This window comes from Acinonyx jubatus, chromosome A1 (genome assembly GCF_027475565.1).
Source record: "Acinonyx jubatus isolate Ajub_Pintada_27869175 chromosome A1, VMU_Ajub_asm_v1.0, whole genome shotgun sequence".
NCBI lineage: Eukaryota > Metazoa > Chordata > Mammalia > Carnivora > Felidae > Acinonyx > Acinonyx jubatus.
The window spans coordinates 84126294-84143708 of record NC_069380.1 but is presented as its reverse complement, the minus strand read 5'-3'; the positions used below and the strand labels follow the sequence as shown (position 1 = coordinate 84143708).

At 36.3% G+C, this 17415-nt stretch overlaps 1 protein-coding gene across 1 annotated transcript; it reads right to left on the bottom strand.

Annotated features, from left to right (window-relative positions):
- Positions 1 to 9130: 9130 nt before the first annotated feature.
- Positions 9131 to 10087, bottom strand: LOC106974596 (olfactory receptor 6M1-like). The gene has a single exon (XM_015071848.2). The coding sequence runs from the start codon at positions 10085 to 10087 to the stop codon at positions 9131 to 9133; it is 957 nt and encodes a 318-aa protein (XP_014927334.2).
- Between the last annotated feature and the right edge of the window lie 7328 nt (positions 10088 to 17415).

Below are 17415 nucleotides of genomic sequence, written 5' to 3'. Positions count from 1 at the left end.
ATGTCATTCAGCAATTAAAAAAAAATATTGATACTTACAACCATGTGCCCTCTGTGGCTACTGCTGTGTACTGACCTCTTCCTCTTTCTTCTCTGCTCCAGGGATCCCCCTTGCAGGCCAGGTTCTGACACCTGTGGTATGAAGGGTGGCCACCGAAACAGCAGCAACAGAACCTGGAAGATAGCAGCCTAAGTGACCAGGGGAGAGTCAATGCCCAGGAGAAGGTTCTGGCTAGAAAACCATCTGAGAAGCTGGGCGGGGCAGGGGGGGGCAGATTTCCTATTGATGGGGCCTGGAGGGCATTTCTGATGGTCTACACCATGCACCAGGCCAAGCAATCAGGGCAGTAGACACTGAGGTCCTGACCCAGGAAGAAGGACTACAAGAAGGGAGGCAACAGGTGGCTCAGGAAAGGCTGGGAAGTATGTTAGAGGTGTGGCCAGCAACAACACCAAGCCCCGTTTTAGGAAGGTCAAAACATGGAGCTCCCATGCCATCAGGGCCACGTGGTATACAGTGGGGCCAACATGGAGTGCCCACCACACTCCGTGCCTGTACCACCTGAATGGGGAGCCTACTGGCCTCCACAGGGTCACCCCCAGCCCATCCAGGTTCCGCAGCACCACAGGCACACAGAGGGAGAAGGGGAGGCTCCAACCTGCGGGGAAGGAAAGAGGCCATGACATGGGAAGGATGCTAAGGGACAGAGCACAGCCACAGTCCACCTTCTGGGGTACACCCTGCACAGTCCCACTTACACCCAAGAAGGTCTTCTACCATCACAGGCAACTTTGCACAAGTCCCAGTGAGGGCAGCCCATGAGCCTGTGCTGAGGATAACTACTGACAAGTACAGCACCACCAGACAGCCCAGAACAAGTACTGCCACTCAGCCCAGGGTGAGCCCTCAGGCACAGGGCAGAGGTCACAGCCCACTCCTCTTCCCACCTGCATCCACAGAAGATTCTCTGGCACCTCTAAGAACTTCAGGTTTCTGACTGGGAGTCCAGAGCTTGAGTGAGAAGCAGAACTGCCTGAGCCCAGTCTGTCAGTGAAGGAGGGGTGGCCCTGGTGGGGTCAGCCTGGAGGGGCATCCCTGGCACCGCACCTTCACTGAGACAAGGGGCTCCTGGCTTCCAGACCCAGAGGCCAGCCTCCCTCCAGGTTCCCAGGACCCATTACCTGGCTCTGCCCCAGCACAGAGCAGGTGCACAGGGAGACAAGGCTGGGCTGGGAGGTAGAGTGTCTCTTACTCGCAGGGTTAGACTTAGGGAAGCCACAGGCCTGTGGACCTCCAACAAGGACCACTGCAACCTTGTTTGTTTTGACTTTGGACTTTACTCTTCAGTCAAATTGTGGACAATGGAGGGGAAACATAGGTTAGGCACAGAAAATGGCACCTATCTCTGTTCTCATAGGTACAAATTTGTGGACACAAAGAGACCTAAGTCCATGCTGGCATCTGTGAGTAGTTCTCAAAGGCTTACTTAGTTTTATTTTCTTGGATTTTAAGAATTCTGAAAATTCTTATTTATCCTGGATCTTGGGAAACAAATGGTCCTTTAAATATCCCATATCAGCAATTTTATTCTCCAAGATAAGTGGTATCTGCCAAAATAGTTCCTGTGACTGTAGGAAAGAAGAGAGTGGTTTTGTAAAAACACTTCAGGAACTTTACTGCAAAAGTTAGAAGAATTGGCTCAATCATCTCTATGGTAACAACTTGAATTACTTCTTGGTTACAACTTAATTGTTTCCATTTCCAATTTCCCCACTTGCAGAAAATTCTAGTCAGTCTTTTGTACAGGACACAACACCACCTGCAATGTGAGTGTGGTCTTGGCATTCATGTGCAAATTCTCCAGAAGGCATCTGACCCCACAAACTGTACAAAAACATTCAGTTACTTCAAATTCAGTCCATTAAAACGTGTTGTGTACAAGTCTTCTCAGCCCTGATACCAATCTTGCCAGTCATGTGACCCAGACTCAGTCATGGCCTGACTGTGTGATAGCCCCCAGGGGGAAGTGCCTTTGGACCCAGTGGACTCCTACATCTACAGGCCAAATAGCCACTGTTTTAGTGTACTGAAATTCAATTTGTAATTGAACTAAAATTATTTAATAATTTTCCCTTATAATCCATCGAATACACAGTGGTATTTTATTTTTCATTCTATTTTGTTTGTTTGCTTATTTTGAGAGAGTAAGAGACAGCATAAGTGGGTGAGGGGAAGAGAGAGAGGGAGAGAGAGAGAGAACCCCAAGCACTCTCCACACTTGTCAGTGTGGAGCCCTAGTTAGGGCTCAAACCCATAAAACTGATCATAACCTGAGCCCAAACCAGAGTCAGAAGCTTAAACTACTGCACTACCTACGCACCCTTATTGATAATTTCTGAATTCTCTCTTTTTTACTCAATAGGATCATACATATTTTATTATTTTTTCAGAGAACCAATATTTATTTGGCTTGAATTCTTGTATTCTGTATATATTTTCTACTTAACTTTTAGTTAGGTTTATCCATATTACTATTTTCTGTTACCTACTTTCAGTAAAGTATGGCCTTTCTGGTTATGTTATGTGGAAATTTGCATTACATATTTTCAACCTGTTATTCTGATGAAAGCATTTAAAGTTACAATTTCACCATGAAGTGCTGCATTAGGAAGAAGCCACAAATTTTGGGTTGTGCTTTTGTTGTCAATATTAAAATACGTTCAAGGTATTTTCTATTTCTGTTCTTTATTTTTTCTTATTCCCAAGGTTTACGTAGAAATAGTTACTCAATTCCCAATTTGGGGGGGATTTTTATAAATATTATTTTTATTGAATTCTAATTTAACTCTATTATTAGAAAATATGCTTCATATGATTTCCTTCCTTTGAACTATATTGAGAATGATTTATGGGCCAGCCTATTGTCTGTCTTGATGAACTTTCCATATTCACTTCCTGCGAGTATGAAGGTATTCAGAGCATCTCACTCCAATATATGCCACTTTGGCATGTTGATTCCTTTTTTGTTATAGGCTCTAACAACCCTCCTTTTTATTATGAAAGCAGGAGATAAAACTCCCTGTGAAATGTGCCCTCCTATACAAGGAGGAAGACATCCTTATCACCAGAGACAGGGAATTTAGGACTGACGAGGCTGTAAAAACAAACCTTGTTAATTCTTCATCATTTCTACCTGTAGCCCAAACCCCTCTGCTTTGCAAATTCTTCAGAAATTCATTGTTCCCTCTTTTGAAAAACAACATTTCCTGCTCTGGTCACAACTTTGGGTCTTCATTGCCTCGTGAAGACTTTCATGGATATGTAAAACCTCAATGAAACTTGTACACTTTTCTCCTGTTAATCTCATTTTGTGTAAATTTAATTCTTTGGTCCAGACAGAGACTCTAAGATGGCACAGAATTTTTTCTTCTCTACACATTGAACTTGTGTTCTGAAGATAGTGTGTTGTTTAAATGTTTAACTGGATGAAATTTTGTGACCGTATTTGGAAATTCTATATGCTTAGTGATATTTTTACTGATAATTACTTAGCATTTATCAATCACTTAGAAAGAGGATTTTAAAATCTCTTTGATTTGTGGCCAAGTTTTCCTTGCACTTCTATAAATACTTGGCTTTATTGAATTGGATGTTCTGTTACACTGTTACATAATTTGGAATATTATGTCTTTCTTGAAGCTGTCTCGTTTTTCCATTATGTAATACTCTTGATTATGTCTTGCAATAGTCTTCACTTTGAAATTTATTTGCTAAATGTCACTGGTTATTCCATTTTCCCATTGCTTACTATGTCCATTGTATATTTCTTTATTCTATGCTTTACTTTTTTAAGGTATATTTTATTACTGATTTATTATTTTTACCTAAATACAAGTTTTTAGCATACAGTGCAATACTGATTGCAGGAGTAGAATCCAGTGATTCATCCCCTACATATAACACCCAGTGCTCATCCCAACAAGTGTCTTCCTTAATACCCCTGGTCCATTTAGCCCATCTTCCCACCCACAACCCCTCCAGCAACCCTCAGTTTATTCTCTATATTTAAGAGTCTATTATATTTGTCCCCCTCCCTGTTATATTATTTTTGCTTCCCTTCCCCTATGTTCATCTGTTTTGTTTTTTAAGTTCCACATATGAGTGAAGTCGTATGATATTTATCTTTCTCTGACTCACTAACTTTGCTTAGCATAATAGACTTTAGTTCCATCCACATTGTTGCAAATGACAAAACTTCATTCCTTTTGAATGAAAATTCATTCAATAAAAAATTCTCCTGGACAGCTATCTGGCCCTGGACTCTTGTTTTTGGGTGATTTTTGATTACTAATTCAGTTTCTTCACTGGTTATGTGTCAGTTCAAATATTCTATTTCTTCCTATTTCAGTTTTGGTAGTTTATGTTTCTAGGAATTTGTCTGTTTCTTCCAGATTGACCAGTTTATTGGCATATAATTGTGCATAATATTTTCTTATTATTGTTCACATTTCTGCAGTGTTGGTTGTGATCTCTCCTCTTTCATTCTTGATTTCATTTATTTGGGTCCTTTTGTTTTTGATCAAACTGGCTTGCTGGGGGTTTATCAATTTTGCTAATTTATTCAAAGAACCAGCTTCTGGTCCCATTACTGTATTCTGTTTTTGTTTGTTTGTTTTTTAATTATTAATTTCTGCTCAAATCTTTATTGTTTCCCATTTTCTGCTGGTTTAGGGTTTTATTTGCTATACTTTTTCCAGCTCTTTAAGGTGTAGGTTACTTTGTTTATCTGAGACCTTTCTTCCTTCTTTAGGAAGGCCTGAATTGCTATAAACATCCCTCTTATGCCTTTGCTGCATCCCAGAGATTTTGGGCTATGGTGTTATGATTTTAATTGGCTTTCATGTACTTTTTATTCTGAGTTATCCAATTCTTATATTGTGCTCTTTTGCCTCAGTTTCCCTCTTGTTTTTCTGCTTCATTATTTTCCATAATATTGTGTTCTATATCACTGATTTATTGCTCTGCTTCATCCACCCTTGCCACCATGGTAATCATCAAGACAGCAATTCAGTTACAGCATTTTTATTTTCATCCTGACTAGATTTTACTTCTTTTTATCTCCGCAGAAAGCGTTTCTCTACTTTATTCAACCCAGACTAGTATTCTTATTATCCTGGTTATAAATTCTAATTCTGGCATTTTGATTAAGTCCCTGGCTTTCATTTATTCCTGTTCTTTCTTTTGGGCGAATTCCTTCATTTTGTCATTTTAATAGAAGAAAATGAACTAATAAAATTTTTAAAAAATTAAAAATTTGAAAAACAAAAAAGTCACATAAAAGAAGCTAGATCCTAAGTGTGTTTTGGTCTGTTTGTTGAAAGAAGCTTGATAGAGAAGTAAGGGAGAGAAAAGAAAAGAAAAAAAAAAGTAAGAAAACATTTACAAAATTTACAAAGATTTATACAATAAAATAGAATAAAATGAGATGAAGAAAGTAAAATAAAATTTTAAAAATTACAAAAAATATAGAAAAAAATAAAAATATTTTTATGAAAATGAAAATTAAAAATATTTTTTTCTCTTTTTGTATCCAAAAATAAGAGAAAAGAAAAACAAAAAGAAACAAATAGATAGGCCAGCAAACAGAATTAAATTCAAATGAAATTCCATCTATTTCCCCTAGAAGTCAAACTATGGAGCATTTTATTGTCCATACACTATGCAGGTGGAGAGACTTGTGGTGGTCCTCTAAGGCTTGGTTGATGCAGTTGGAAGGGGCTTTGTGTAATGGTTCCGTTCTTCACTTGCTGCTTAGTTAATGGGGGTGGATCTGCGTTTTGTGAATGTGCAGGTCCGTCTATGTGCATGCATGGGAGAGGTGAAAACGGTGGCACACAGCTTTCCCCATCTCTGGCATAGGAACATTGCAATCTCACCTACTGACAATCAAGCACCACTTCATTGTCTCCAGCTTCTGTCCACTCCCTGCTTTTACACTATCCCTGTCCATATCCAAGCCATCAACCTGCCAGGCAGTACCTCCCTCCTGACATTTATCTTAGATGGGGCTGTGTTTCCAACCCCCTCATTTCTGACACCCTGTGGCTGGGACCCTCTGGGGGAGGGTCTCGCAGAGCAATGCCAGGTATTGGCTTGCCCTCGGGGGAACGTTTGTGTGATCATGCTGCTGCAGAGCCTCAGAGATTGTAGCCACATGTTGGCTTGCCCCAGAAAATTTTCTTACAGTTGCACAGCAACAGAGGTTCAGGGGTTATGGTAAATCGCAACACACAGCTGGTACCAGGTTTGACCACACTCTGGCATCTTTGTCCCAATATCAGAAAACATGACTGTTCTCTGGGGTCTGCTAGGATCTTTGCCTCTGGGGAGGCAAATTCTACCAAATTCCCTCCTAGCACAGGAACCACTTCTCCCCTTGTGGCTAGCAGACCTCTTGGACCTTGCTACCTACTTCCGGGGGATCCACCCTTCCTCCCAACCAGAGCACCACCAGGCACTGAGCTGCAGAATTTCCAACTCTGCTCTCCGCTGTTTATAGATTCTTACTGGTATTGAAACCCTCTCCTTTCTCCCTTTCTTGTTCAGTCACTTGTAGGTCTTTCCATTCTTTCTCTTTCTCTGCAGCCACTTTTGAGGGAGTCTTTTTCTTGTACTCCTCCCCCTCCTTTCTCTGTCTACTCTCCACAAAAAGAGCTCCCTACTTTCTGTGTCTTATCTCTCCCCCAGTTCACCTGTGCCACATACCTGCCAAGTTCTGGGGCTCAAATTATGCAGATCATTGTGTTAATTCTCAGATCAACTTTCTATGTATGCAAAATGATTTGGTGCTGATCTAGCTGTATTTCTTGGTTGAGAGAAACAGAGAACTTCCATGCTGCTCTGCCATCTTGGCACCTCCTTTCTATCCTTTATTTTTTTTATGTGTATCTCTCTTTACAACACATCATTTATAGACAGTGTAATTCAAATTCTTCTTTATCCAGTCTGACAATTTCTGCCATTATTTGGTGTTGGGGCTTTAAGTCTATTCTTATTTAATTAAATTTCTGATTCAGATTTTAAATCTACCTGAAAACTTATTGTCCCTTCATCCTGATTGCTACTGGTGTTGTTCCTCAGTTTATCCTTTTCCTGCCCTCTTGTTTCTTTTCTTTTCTTTTCTTTTCTTTTCTTTTCTTTTCTTTTCTTTCTTTTCTTTCTTTCTTCTTCTTCTCCTTCTTCTTCTTCTGGTTGATGGCACATTATTTTAGTGTTCCCTTTCCTTTCTTCCACATACTGTCACTGTACATCCATACTTCCTACTTGCCTCTTCTTCCCTCTGAAACAGACATGAGATTTCAAGTGTTCACTTCCTGAACCTGCTGATACTTTCTGTTCCTATTGTTTATTTTACAAATATAATAATCATCATTCAACTTTTATCATGTATATTAATTCTGTTATTGCACATTAGAGACTTTTATGCTATTTTTGTGTATGCTTACTTTCTTGTTTTTTAGATGACATGATAAAATGGAACCAAAATCTTTCATTTCTGGTGCTTTTTGCTCAAGTTAATTAATCCATGTTTCCTTTTGGAATAATTTCCCATCAGTTTGAAGATATCCTTTAATATTTCCTGTCATCTACATATACTGGTGACAAATTATTTCTGCTTTGTTTTATTTTAATCAGGGAAAACTTATTTTATCATAATTTTGAAGAATATGGATGTTTGGATTCCTGAGTTTGTCTTGTTTATTTTTTTATTTTTTCACCCCATAAAGTGTATTTTTCTCTTGCTATCTGCCAGCCAGTTTTTCACAGAAACTCAATTTAGCCATTTCTCTCAGTATTCATTGTGCCCTTTCTTACTGTGGTTACTTGCAAATTTTATCTTTAAGGCAGGCTTATAGCAACTTGACTAGGATATGCTTAGATGCTATTAACTTTGTTATGATTTCAGTGAGATTTGCTAACTTTTTTTGTTTGTTTGTTTTTCTGGAAATCTATCACTTTAAAAATCTGAACTGTGAATTAACTTAATCACTATTTTCTTCATATTTTTTTCTCACAACATGTCTCCACTTGGGGAATATAAATATTCGTAAAGAATATCATATTGTGACAAGTCTCCCTTTGGGGCTACTCATCTTTCTCTCATTGGTCTCCATCTTTTTCTCAGTTTAGAAAATTCTTATGAATCCACCTTCATGTTCAATTTCCATTTCTCTGCTATCTCTAGTCAGCAGTCTAGAAGTATAGAAAACTTCCTGGATATTGTATAAACTCAATTTTTTCTGAATCAGAATTTCTAGTGTTACCAGTCACCAAATTATTATTTCCTGGTTTGAGAAATATATTGTCCTCTTTGTCCTTGTCAAATCCATATCTGAAATTTGCTTCTTTTTTTTAATTTGTTCTTCAATTATCATATATTGTTGCAGTCCATGTGTCTTTATAAATGATTTAGGTATTCCTGAATAAGAGTAAGACTAAATTATAAAACACTTAAATATATATATAGAGAAAGAGATAGATAGATAGATAGATATATCTATATATATATATATATATCTTTAAGTGCTTCATTTAGAAGCCTTAAATAGCAATGATATAAATACAATTTTACTAAAAGGAAGAATAAAGAAAAAGTAATGGTGCCTATGTTTTTGCAAAGAAAGATGAAGTTTAAGCTTATATTAAAATATTTCAAATTCTATTCCAAGGTGGAATTTCTGTCTTTTTGTGTGTTTGTGGAGTGCAAGAGTGTTCTATTTTTTTTTTATTTTACACAATCCAAACAAATGAACTCAAATACACACATATAGATGATATATGTATTTTTAACCAAGTGATATCTGAAATTGGATTTTTAGTAAATAGTATACTACTACCTCTATTACTCCTACCCATCATTACCTTCTATTAGCACTTATAAATGAAAATATTAATTATTGTAACAAAATCTTCAAAATCTAACATACACATGAAACCTGTATATTTGGTTATCAAGTTAAAATACTTTCATAGCAGACACTATTTGTTAATTTACATACATCATGGGGCTTTGCTGGAAACATGGATGCAGCTGAGGTTCCCAGAATTAAAATGACTCTCACAGATCATGTCACTTGGACCTCATCCCCTTGAGGAAGTTCCGGTCCTTGGCCAAGCTGTCCTTCAGAGCATCTTTCATGGTTTCATTCCGTAGACCGAAGATGAAGGGTTTCAGGAGGGGTGTGAGAACACTAGAGAGGATAAAGAAGATCTTGTTGAGATGTAAGCTGCTTTTCTGGGAGAGGTGGACATACACAAAAATGGAGATCCCATAGCCCATGGAGACCACAATGAAGTGAGAGGCACACATAGCAAAGGCTTTGCGTTGACCTTGACCTGAGGGTATCTTCAGAATGGTGGAGATGACACAAACATAGCAGACCACAGTGAGTGAGAGGGAGCTGATGAGCAGGACAAGGGAGCTGAGGAAGTCTAACAGCTCAATGATGTGGATGTCAGCACAGGCCAAGTGGAGGAGGGGGGCACTGTCACTGAAAAAGTGATCAATCACATTGGGGCCACAGTATGGCAACCCCACCTTAAGGACAGTGGACGGGAGAATGAGGAGAAAACCACCCACCCAGGAGAGGATAACAAGACGCACACACAGTGAGCTTGTCATAATTGTTGGGTACTGAAGGGAGCTGCAAATGGCCACATAGCGATCATAGGACATGACTGCAAAAAGGATAAACTCAGTACATCCAGAGAGGAAGTAGAAATAAGACTGGGTGAAGCATCCACCAAAGGATATGTTCTTTCTGTCTGACAGGAAGCCTGCCAGCATCTTGGGAACAGCACGAGTTGTGGTTAATACTTCACAGAAGGAGAGATTTCTGAGGAAGAAATACATGGGTGAGTGAAGCCTATAATCCATGAGAATCAGCATAATGATTAGGCTGTTTCCAAGGACTGTCACCAAGTAAGCCAATGAAAAAATAAAGAACAGGAGACCCCCAAGAGCTCTGGTGGTTGGTATCTCCACAAGAATAATCTCAGTCACCAATATCCAATTCCCTCTTTCCATGTTTGTGTCTTTTTTACTGTATAGAGAGTTATAGCATAGGGAAAAGAATGGTGAATCATTCATCAAATTAAGAAATCAAGGAGAAATTTAAAATAAAATTTTAGCTACTTTTTCTAGCAAAATTGAGCAAGACAATTGATATTATGATTGGGTACACCATATCCTACAAAAATACAGCTGAAGAGCTATGAAAATCAATTTTGATAACTCCATCTTTCCTTTCTATATTCTGTAACACTTTGGTGGGTTGTGCTAAATATATAATTACAACTGTATATTTTATCAATAAGAACTTTGTCCAGTAAGTGTTCTGATAAAATACACAAATGAAAGATTAGTTGGTACCTGTAATTATAGAAGCAATTTACTTCCAGTGTTTGTCTCGTGAGGATTGGGCTGTCCCATTGTTACAAGGGCACATAGAGAGTACAGACTCCAGCTTCAAGCCAATGGTGCATCTAGGTTTCAAGAGCCACGTAGATAGTGGGCACATCTTGCAGCCACATTTTCTCACCTGAGATTCCAGTGCTCCAATGGCCAGTAAGGCAGAAAAATAAAAAGAATCAGCTTATTCTGTTTGCAAATTAAATTCCTTTTTAAATTTTTATTTAAATCCCAGTTATCTTATAGATTTCAACTTGCTCTTCCTTTCTAGCCTTAGTTTTCATTACATTGTACTGAATTCCATTAAGGTGAATCTTTTCTTGAACCTTTGCTTCTGAAAATTATACAAGTATGTGTTATTATTTTCAAAAGTGTTGATTTTTTTTCAATTATGTTTTTGAAATGTTATATTAGAGAACTAGAAAATGATTAAAGGTTTGTGTCTGAATTAGTTACAGAAAAGACATACTGTGACTTGGCAGAAAAAGTATATAAAGAATCCTCCTGTCTGAGAAATTATCTTATAAAAAATAAGCACCATAATACAATTATAGAGAGAAAATATATTCTTCAAGATAATACACCTTGCAAAAATCAGAGGTATAAAAAGTGATTTCCTCCACAAAAAAAGGGATAAAGATAAACATAATCTACATGTTCAATAACAAGGCAAACACAGCAAAAAACAAAAAAAACTCAAAAATTGTGTAAATAAAAATCATAAATCTGTAATAATAAGAATGGCACTAATAAACATTAATATATAATTGGTACTGTTATACATCTAGGACTGGAATGTAAAACCAATACAATTTTCCATAAACACAGAAACATAAAATGGCTCAGGATATAAAAAATTTAAGCACTGGTATAAATATTTTAAGAAATGGTATAAATATTTTAAGAAACATATGTAAGCAATTGAAATATTTGTTTTAATATTAATGGCAGAAAATCATTAATATTAATGGTGGAAAATCTTATCAATAGAAGGATTACAAAATTAGTCAAAAATCAGTTTAAAATGTCATGAAACTATATGACATGAGAGATCACATCAAATTTCTGGAAGGCAACTTTTAGAAATATAAGCAGAAATAAAAATAATATGATAGTAAGAGAATTTGACATAATATTTTCTATATATTTCAGAATGAATGAAGTAATTAATTGTACATGAGTAAATTAACTATTTAGAAATACATTATAGAAAATATAAACAACATTATTAATGGAATCTTAGGCCAAATCCCCTATGTGGAATCAATATTGCAAAATTTTTTATAAGGAAGGCTGAATTACAGCCAAAATATTGGATTGGATTTTATTTTAGAAATGGCCAAAATATTTCAAATATAATATTTAAAATATAATGTCTATTTTTAAAGAGTCTCATTTTTAGCAAAGCAATAAATATAATTTCACTGTGTTAGCTAGTATACCATTATTTAGACAGAGCAAAACATCAAATAATATGTCAAATTTATTAGAGATTCATATAATTATTTTTATTTAATTCTGTAAAGTAGCTATAAGGGAAAAAAGTTAACTGTCACAAATGATATTCATATGGGGCATATTCTATCCGTAATCCATAATCTCAAATTCTTTTTAACCACCCATCCTCAGGAGACATAAAACATCAGAGGATTAGAAGGAAATGTAAACTAGACAGAGCCCCAGGCTAACAAATATACGTTTAATATTTTTAGTGATAGCAGCAAGTGAGGCAGTGTTCTTGATAATCTAACTTCAGGCAACAGGCATGAATATCAGAAGCAGAGATGAGATGGAGGGAGGGAGGGAGGGATAGAATGAAAGAAAAGCTCTCTCACAATGGGTAAGAAATCCACTTGTTACCTAAGTTTGAAGAACTATTTGATGAAGTTTGCGTTGAAGCAAATCTAGACATTGAATGTTTGGGCTGACATTAAGAAAAAAAAAGGGGGAAAGTAGATATTATAGAAATGGAGAAATTTTTGACATCCCAACAAAAGATGTGTGAGAGCATGGAAGTTTATTTCTTATTAAAATAAATTAGTCTTGACTTTCTGAAAGCAAAATGTCAAGTTTACTTCTAATCATACAATATTCTTCTAACTTCCCTAGCATCTCACTTTCACACAAATGTAAAACAGTTGATGTGGGTGCATTTGTTCTTCTTACTAGAAATGATTTGACACAGGGAATAACTTTGTTAAGTCCCTCATCTTCTTTCCAAACACAGTAAACCTCCTCTATTACCCCATAGTCTTTCTTACAAGAAGTGCCCCCTGTCCAATAAAAATGGCTTTGATGAAGAAAAGGCAGAAGAAATTTCTATCTTTGTACCACTGGTTTTCCTTTTGAAACTGAACTCTTGGGCCCAGGAAACACGGATTTCCATAAAAACTGTTCAGTCCCAACCCCTTGTGATGACAAAGTATCACAGGACAATTCCACAGCACCATGCATTCCAGATGCATAGTTTTGGAGGCTAACATAGTTTTAAAAGCAGCTCCTCAGCCTATGTGCCCACAGGGAGCTTGACTGGGTGGGAAGGAGTCATGTTTTCATTCTCTCTGTGTTTGTGAAACTTTTTTAATGAGTCTATTCTTCTGAGACTCCCATGTACAAAGAGAACTTTTTGTTCCCAGGAGAAGTTTTAAGACTAAAAGGATGATGTACTTCAAGTAAAATTAATTATTTTCTGTGAAAACTTGGCTAAAATGTTTTAGGCAATTTTTTTAAATCTATAAATATTCTGTCCTGTGATATCAGGAGCATATGTACTCCATTATTTGTTTTTATTACTTTTCAGTTGATGACTATGATTTAAGTGCAAACATGATTTCACCATAATGTGTCTGTCTAATAAATATGAAAGATTTATCCCCCAAACTTCTAATTATTTCACGTGAGGTCTATGTCAGAGATGGGAACTATTAATTAACTGCTAAAAGAGCCCTGGATAGGGGCAAGATCCATAAGATACTCAAAATAAGTTTGTGTGGATGTATGGATGGAGGTCTCATATTTATGAGTCCATTTTATTAAAAAAGGAATATTTTTTTTCATTTGTCTAATATTCCCTTATGTATTCTTGGTAGTCTTACTTGTGTGTTGTTTTGGATCTCACACCATTTTATTTCTACATTTTTAAAATTTTATTTCAAATTATTGGTAAATGTATATTGTATTCTTGTTCTGGCAGGAATAGTTTCCTATGATCTAAAAGTAATATTCTCTTTCAACACTATTAGATTTGCAAATTCACGAATGAGTCTCTGAACCTTTCTCATTTAGGTAAAATGAAATTGGTGTTTAGTGCCTAATATAGATGTCCAGCTAGCTGTATTCTTTCTGAATGCAATTAAAATGACATGCATCCTAGGGTCCTCTGAAGATTATACATATACATACTGTGTAGTTAACCTATATTCATGCTTTTCATAAATTTTTGTTGAAATTATTCAGAATAAATACTTAATTCACTCTGGGTATTTGAACACAGTATAGTGGCATATAATAAGTAGTTGAGGTACTTTGTTAATGTTTGAATGAATGAATGAATGAATATGGGAAATACACAGTATCGGCTGTTATTCATGAACGGTAGCAAAATCTGTAAGAATCATTACTTTTCAAAAAGAGTATTGTAAATGAAACTTTCTCACTGTATACTGAAGCCTAGTGAAGGCCCTTTCCAAAAGGAATAGAGAATTTGGAGGCTACAAAGTCATTGAAGAACAGATAAGAAACTGGGTTCATATGATTTTTAATTTATCCTAAAAGCTAATAAAATAAACAGACATTATGACCTGACAATTTATTCTCAATGAGGCACATCTGAGAGAATGAATCACATAACGTACAGGAGGAGCTGAGAAATTATACACAGGCAAAACTACTGTGAGAAAATGTATTTTATAATTTCTTTTGAGGAAGAAGAGAATAGTTGTGGCTTTCTCTATTCCGATCCTTTCCCTTGGTGAAAACCAAAATAGAACTCATTTTTAGAAGTTATATTTGGAAGTTATGAATTATGAAGATTCTCCCAATTTAGGGCTCCATAGGAAAAAACATGTTTCCTAACTTTGTTCCATGTCTTCCTCTTCCTCAAGGTGTAACCTGTTACAGTCTCCTTAAAAGGGATTTTGCTAGAACTCCACTGTCTACCAATCCATTTCACCTCCATGGCTGTGATTTCAGAACCCCATCATATGACCATTAAGCTGGGCTGTCACACAGGTTTCAGGTTTGTAGTAATTACTTTTATCTATCTAAACAGAATGCTATGCATTTTAGGACAAGAACTATACCTAGCATTCACTACTGTTATGCTCAGTGTCCAGCATTGTGATCAAATATTACTATAATGGTTACTATTATGCATTCCCACACAGTTTTCACATTAACCTCACATGATCAGAAAGTCATGAATCTCTTCAAACAGTTCATTTGAAAAAGCAACAAGATGTATGAAATATAACTTTGAAGAAAAGTTGAAAATACAAACTTGAAAACTTGAAAATACAAATCCATATTTATAATTATAATCAACATTTTATATGCATGCATCTTAATTTTAACAGTAATAATTATATACAATTTTATTATCTGCTTTTCCCAATGACACTATATTATAAAGTATATCCTATGTGTCTATTCCATACTTTTTAATTTATTTGTTGATATGTAACTTACAAAGATGGTATTGGGAATGGATCTTACATATCACAGTTGCCTAATGTATTTACTATTGACAGGAAAATAATATAAGCAAAGATAAGGCTCTTCTAAAGAACAATAGGCCACCAGACATGGAAAGGAATAAAATGATTTTTTGAGAGATCAGTGTTTAAATAAGAGTGTTATTGCAATTGAAGAGCATGATAACAAGTATGAGCATTTTAACATGAGACAATACGAGAAAAAATAAATTAAGGGGAAGGAAAAGAGAATAATAAGGCAGAGGTGCTGAAAATGCATTGTGAACATGAAGTAGGTTAAATGTAATTTATCTTGATATAGAAAATACATAAAAACTTGATTAAAATATTTATTTGTTACCTTTTAAAAAACCAAAAATATTTCAATGAAGCACAATTTTAAATGAATGATTTCTGTCTGATTATTTTTTATGTGACCTAACATCACAAATAGAAGTAAAATATATTTGTGCATCACTATCTTGCTATAAAGTACATTAAACTTCTATGTTGGATATCATAACCTCATTTGTCAGACTCAGAAATTCTTGGGTTCTGCCTATTATCCCAGAAAATTATTAATAATGTTTTCTTGCCTCATCATCAGTGTCCCACTTTAGAAAAGAAATAACATAGTTACCCTGAAAATGACACACTTGGTAATTAAATTCTTAACTTATTTTCTTCTGCCTTAATATTCAGCACAGGGATCAAGAATTCAAAGCAAAATAGCAAAATAGGACACATCAGCTTTATTCACCACCCCCACACAATTAGTTTATATTAATAAATAAAAATAAAAGAAGCAAATTAAAGTAGCCCTTGCAAAGCTAAAAAGTCCAATTAAAAGTCTACAACAACAGAGTGGAGGGCAATATGAAGAATCACCACACAGAGAGGACCACTCAGGACACTGACAGAGTGAAGAGATCTGGAAATGTGTGGAGAGGCTACACAGACACAGGGGGAAGCTACTAGTATCTGTCATGCAACAGGTGCCATTGCCATCTTGAGTGGCTTCCTCTGCTGAAGAGCCCAACAGTCTTGGCTGTTGTGGACCCCACCAATCTCACAATAGCTACAGACTCTCCACAAATTTCACAGCATGGGGACCCTGCATTGTTCATCATCACAGACCCCAGTTGCCTGCCTTTGCAGAGGACACTGAAATCTCTCACCACTGAAGTAACCATCAGTCATGGCTGTGAGGTGCAGCTCTGCTCCATCATCTCAGAAGGAGCTGCTGTTGTGTTACCATAGGACCAAGTCTATGAATATCCCTACCTGCCCTGTGGACCCCTGAACAGGAGTCATAGCTCATCCATGTATGCTTGATGGCCAAACTTTGGCTCTGCACACCTCCCCATGTACCCAGAATCCAGCTCCACAGCTTTTCCTTATGTGTACATGTTTCAGGCAGCAGGAGCTATGCCACTGCAAGCTAGCCAGTGCCCCAGACTTTAGAGCTGTTGTCACGCTGTGAGCACCCATGTACCAGTGCCAGCTCTGTGGCTGCACCACTGGCATCCATCCATCAGACACTAGTGCAACCACCACTAAGAGAGGTCTCAAATAAACCACCTAATTTATGACTCAAGTAAATAGAAAATTAGTACATTAAACCCAAGTTACTACAAGGAAGGAAATAGTTGAGAGCAGTAAAGAAATAAAGTAAATGGAGACTAGAAAAACACTAGAAAAAAATAAAATTGACAAAACTTTAGCTAGACTATAAAAAAGTGATAATATGCAAATAAACAAAATCAGAAATGAAAAAGGTGATATTAAAACCAATGCTGCAGATATACAAAAGTATGGATAGTTATATGCAAGAAATTGGATAACCTATAAGAATAAGATAAACTCTTAGAAATATAACCTACCAAGATTGAATCATGAGAAATCAGAAAGCTGAGCAAATGACTAGTAAAGAGATTGAATCAGTAATCAAAAATCTCCTAACAATGAAACCCCAATAACAGATAGATTCACTAGTGAATTCTACCAAACAAGTCAAGAATAATTAATATCAATTTTTCTCCAACTCTTCTTAACTATTGAAAAGGAAAGAATACTTCAAAACTCATTTTATTGAAGAAGCATTGTCTTTTATCAAAGCCAGAAGGGAATCTACTAGAAAGGAAAATACAAGTTAATATCCTCGATAAAAATAGATGCAGTATACTCAACAAAATACAAGCAAAGAAATCCCATAGCATATTGAAGGAAACATACAACATGACCAATTAAAAT

What these genes read in the sequence shown, in the direction of transcription:
- LOC106974596 (XM_015071848.2), bottom strand. Translation starts at nt 10,087, where the DNA reads ATGGAAAGAGGGAATTGGATATTGGTGACTGAGATTATTCTTGTGGAG.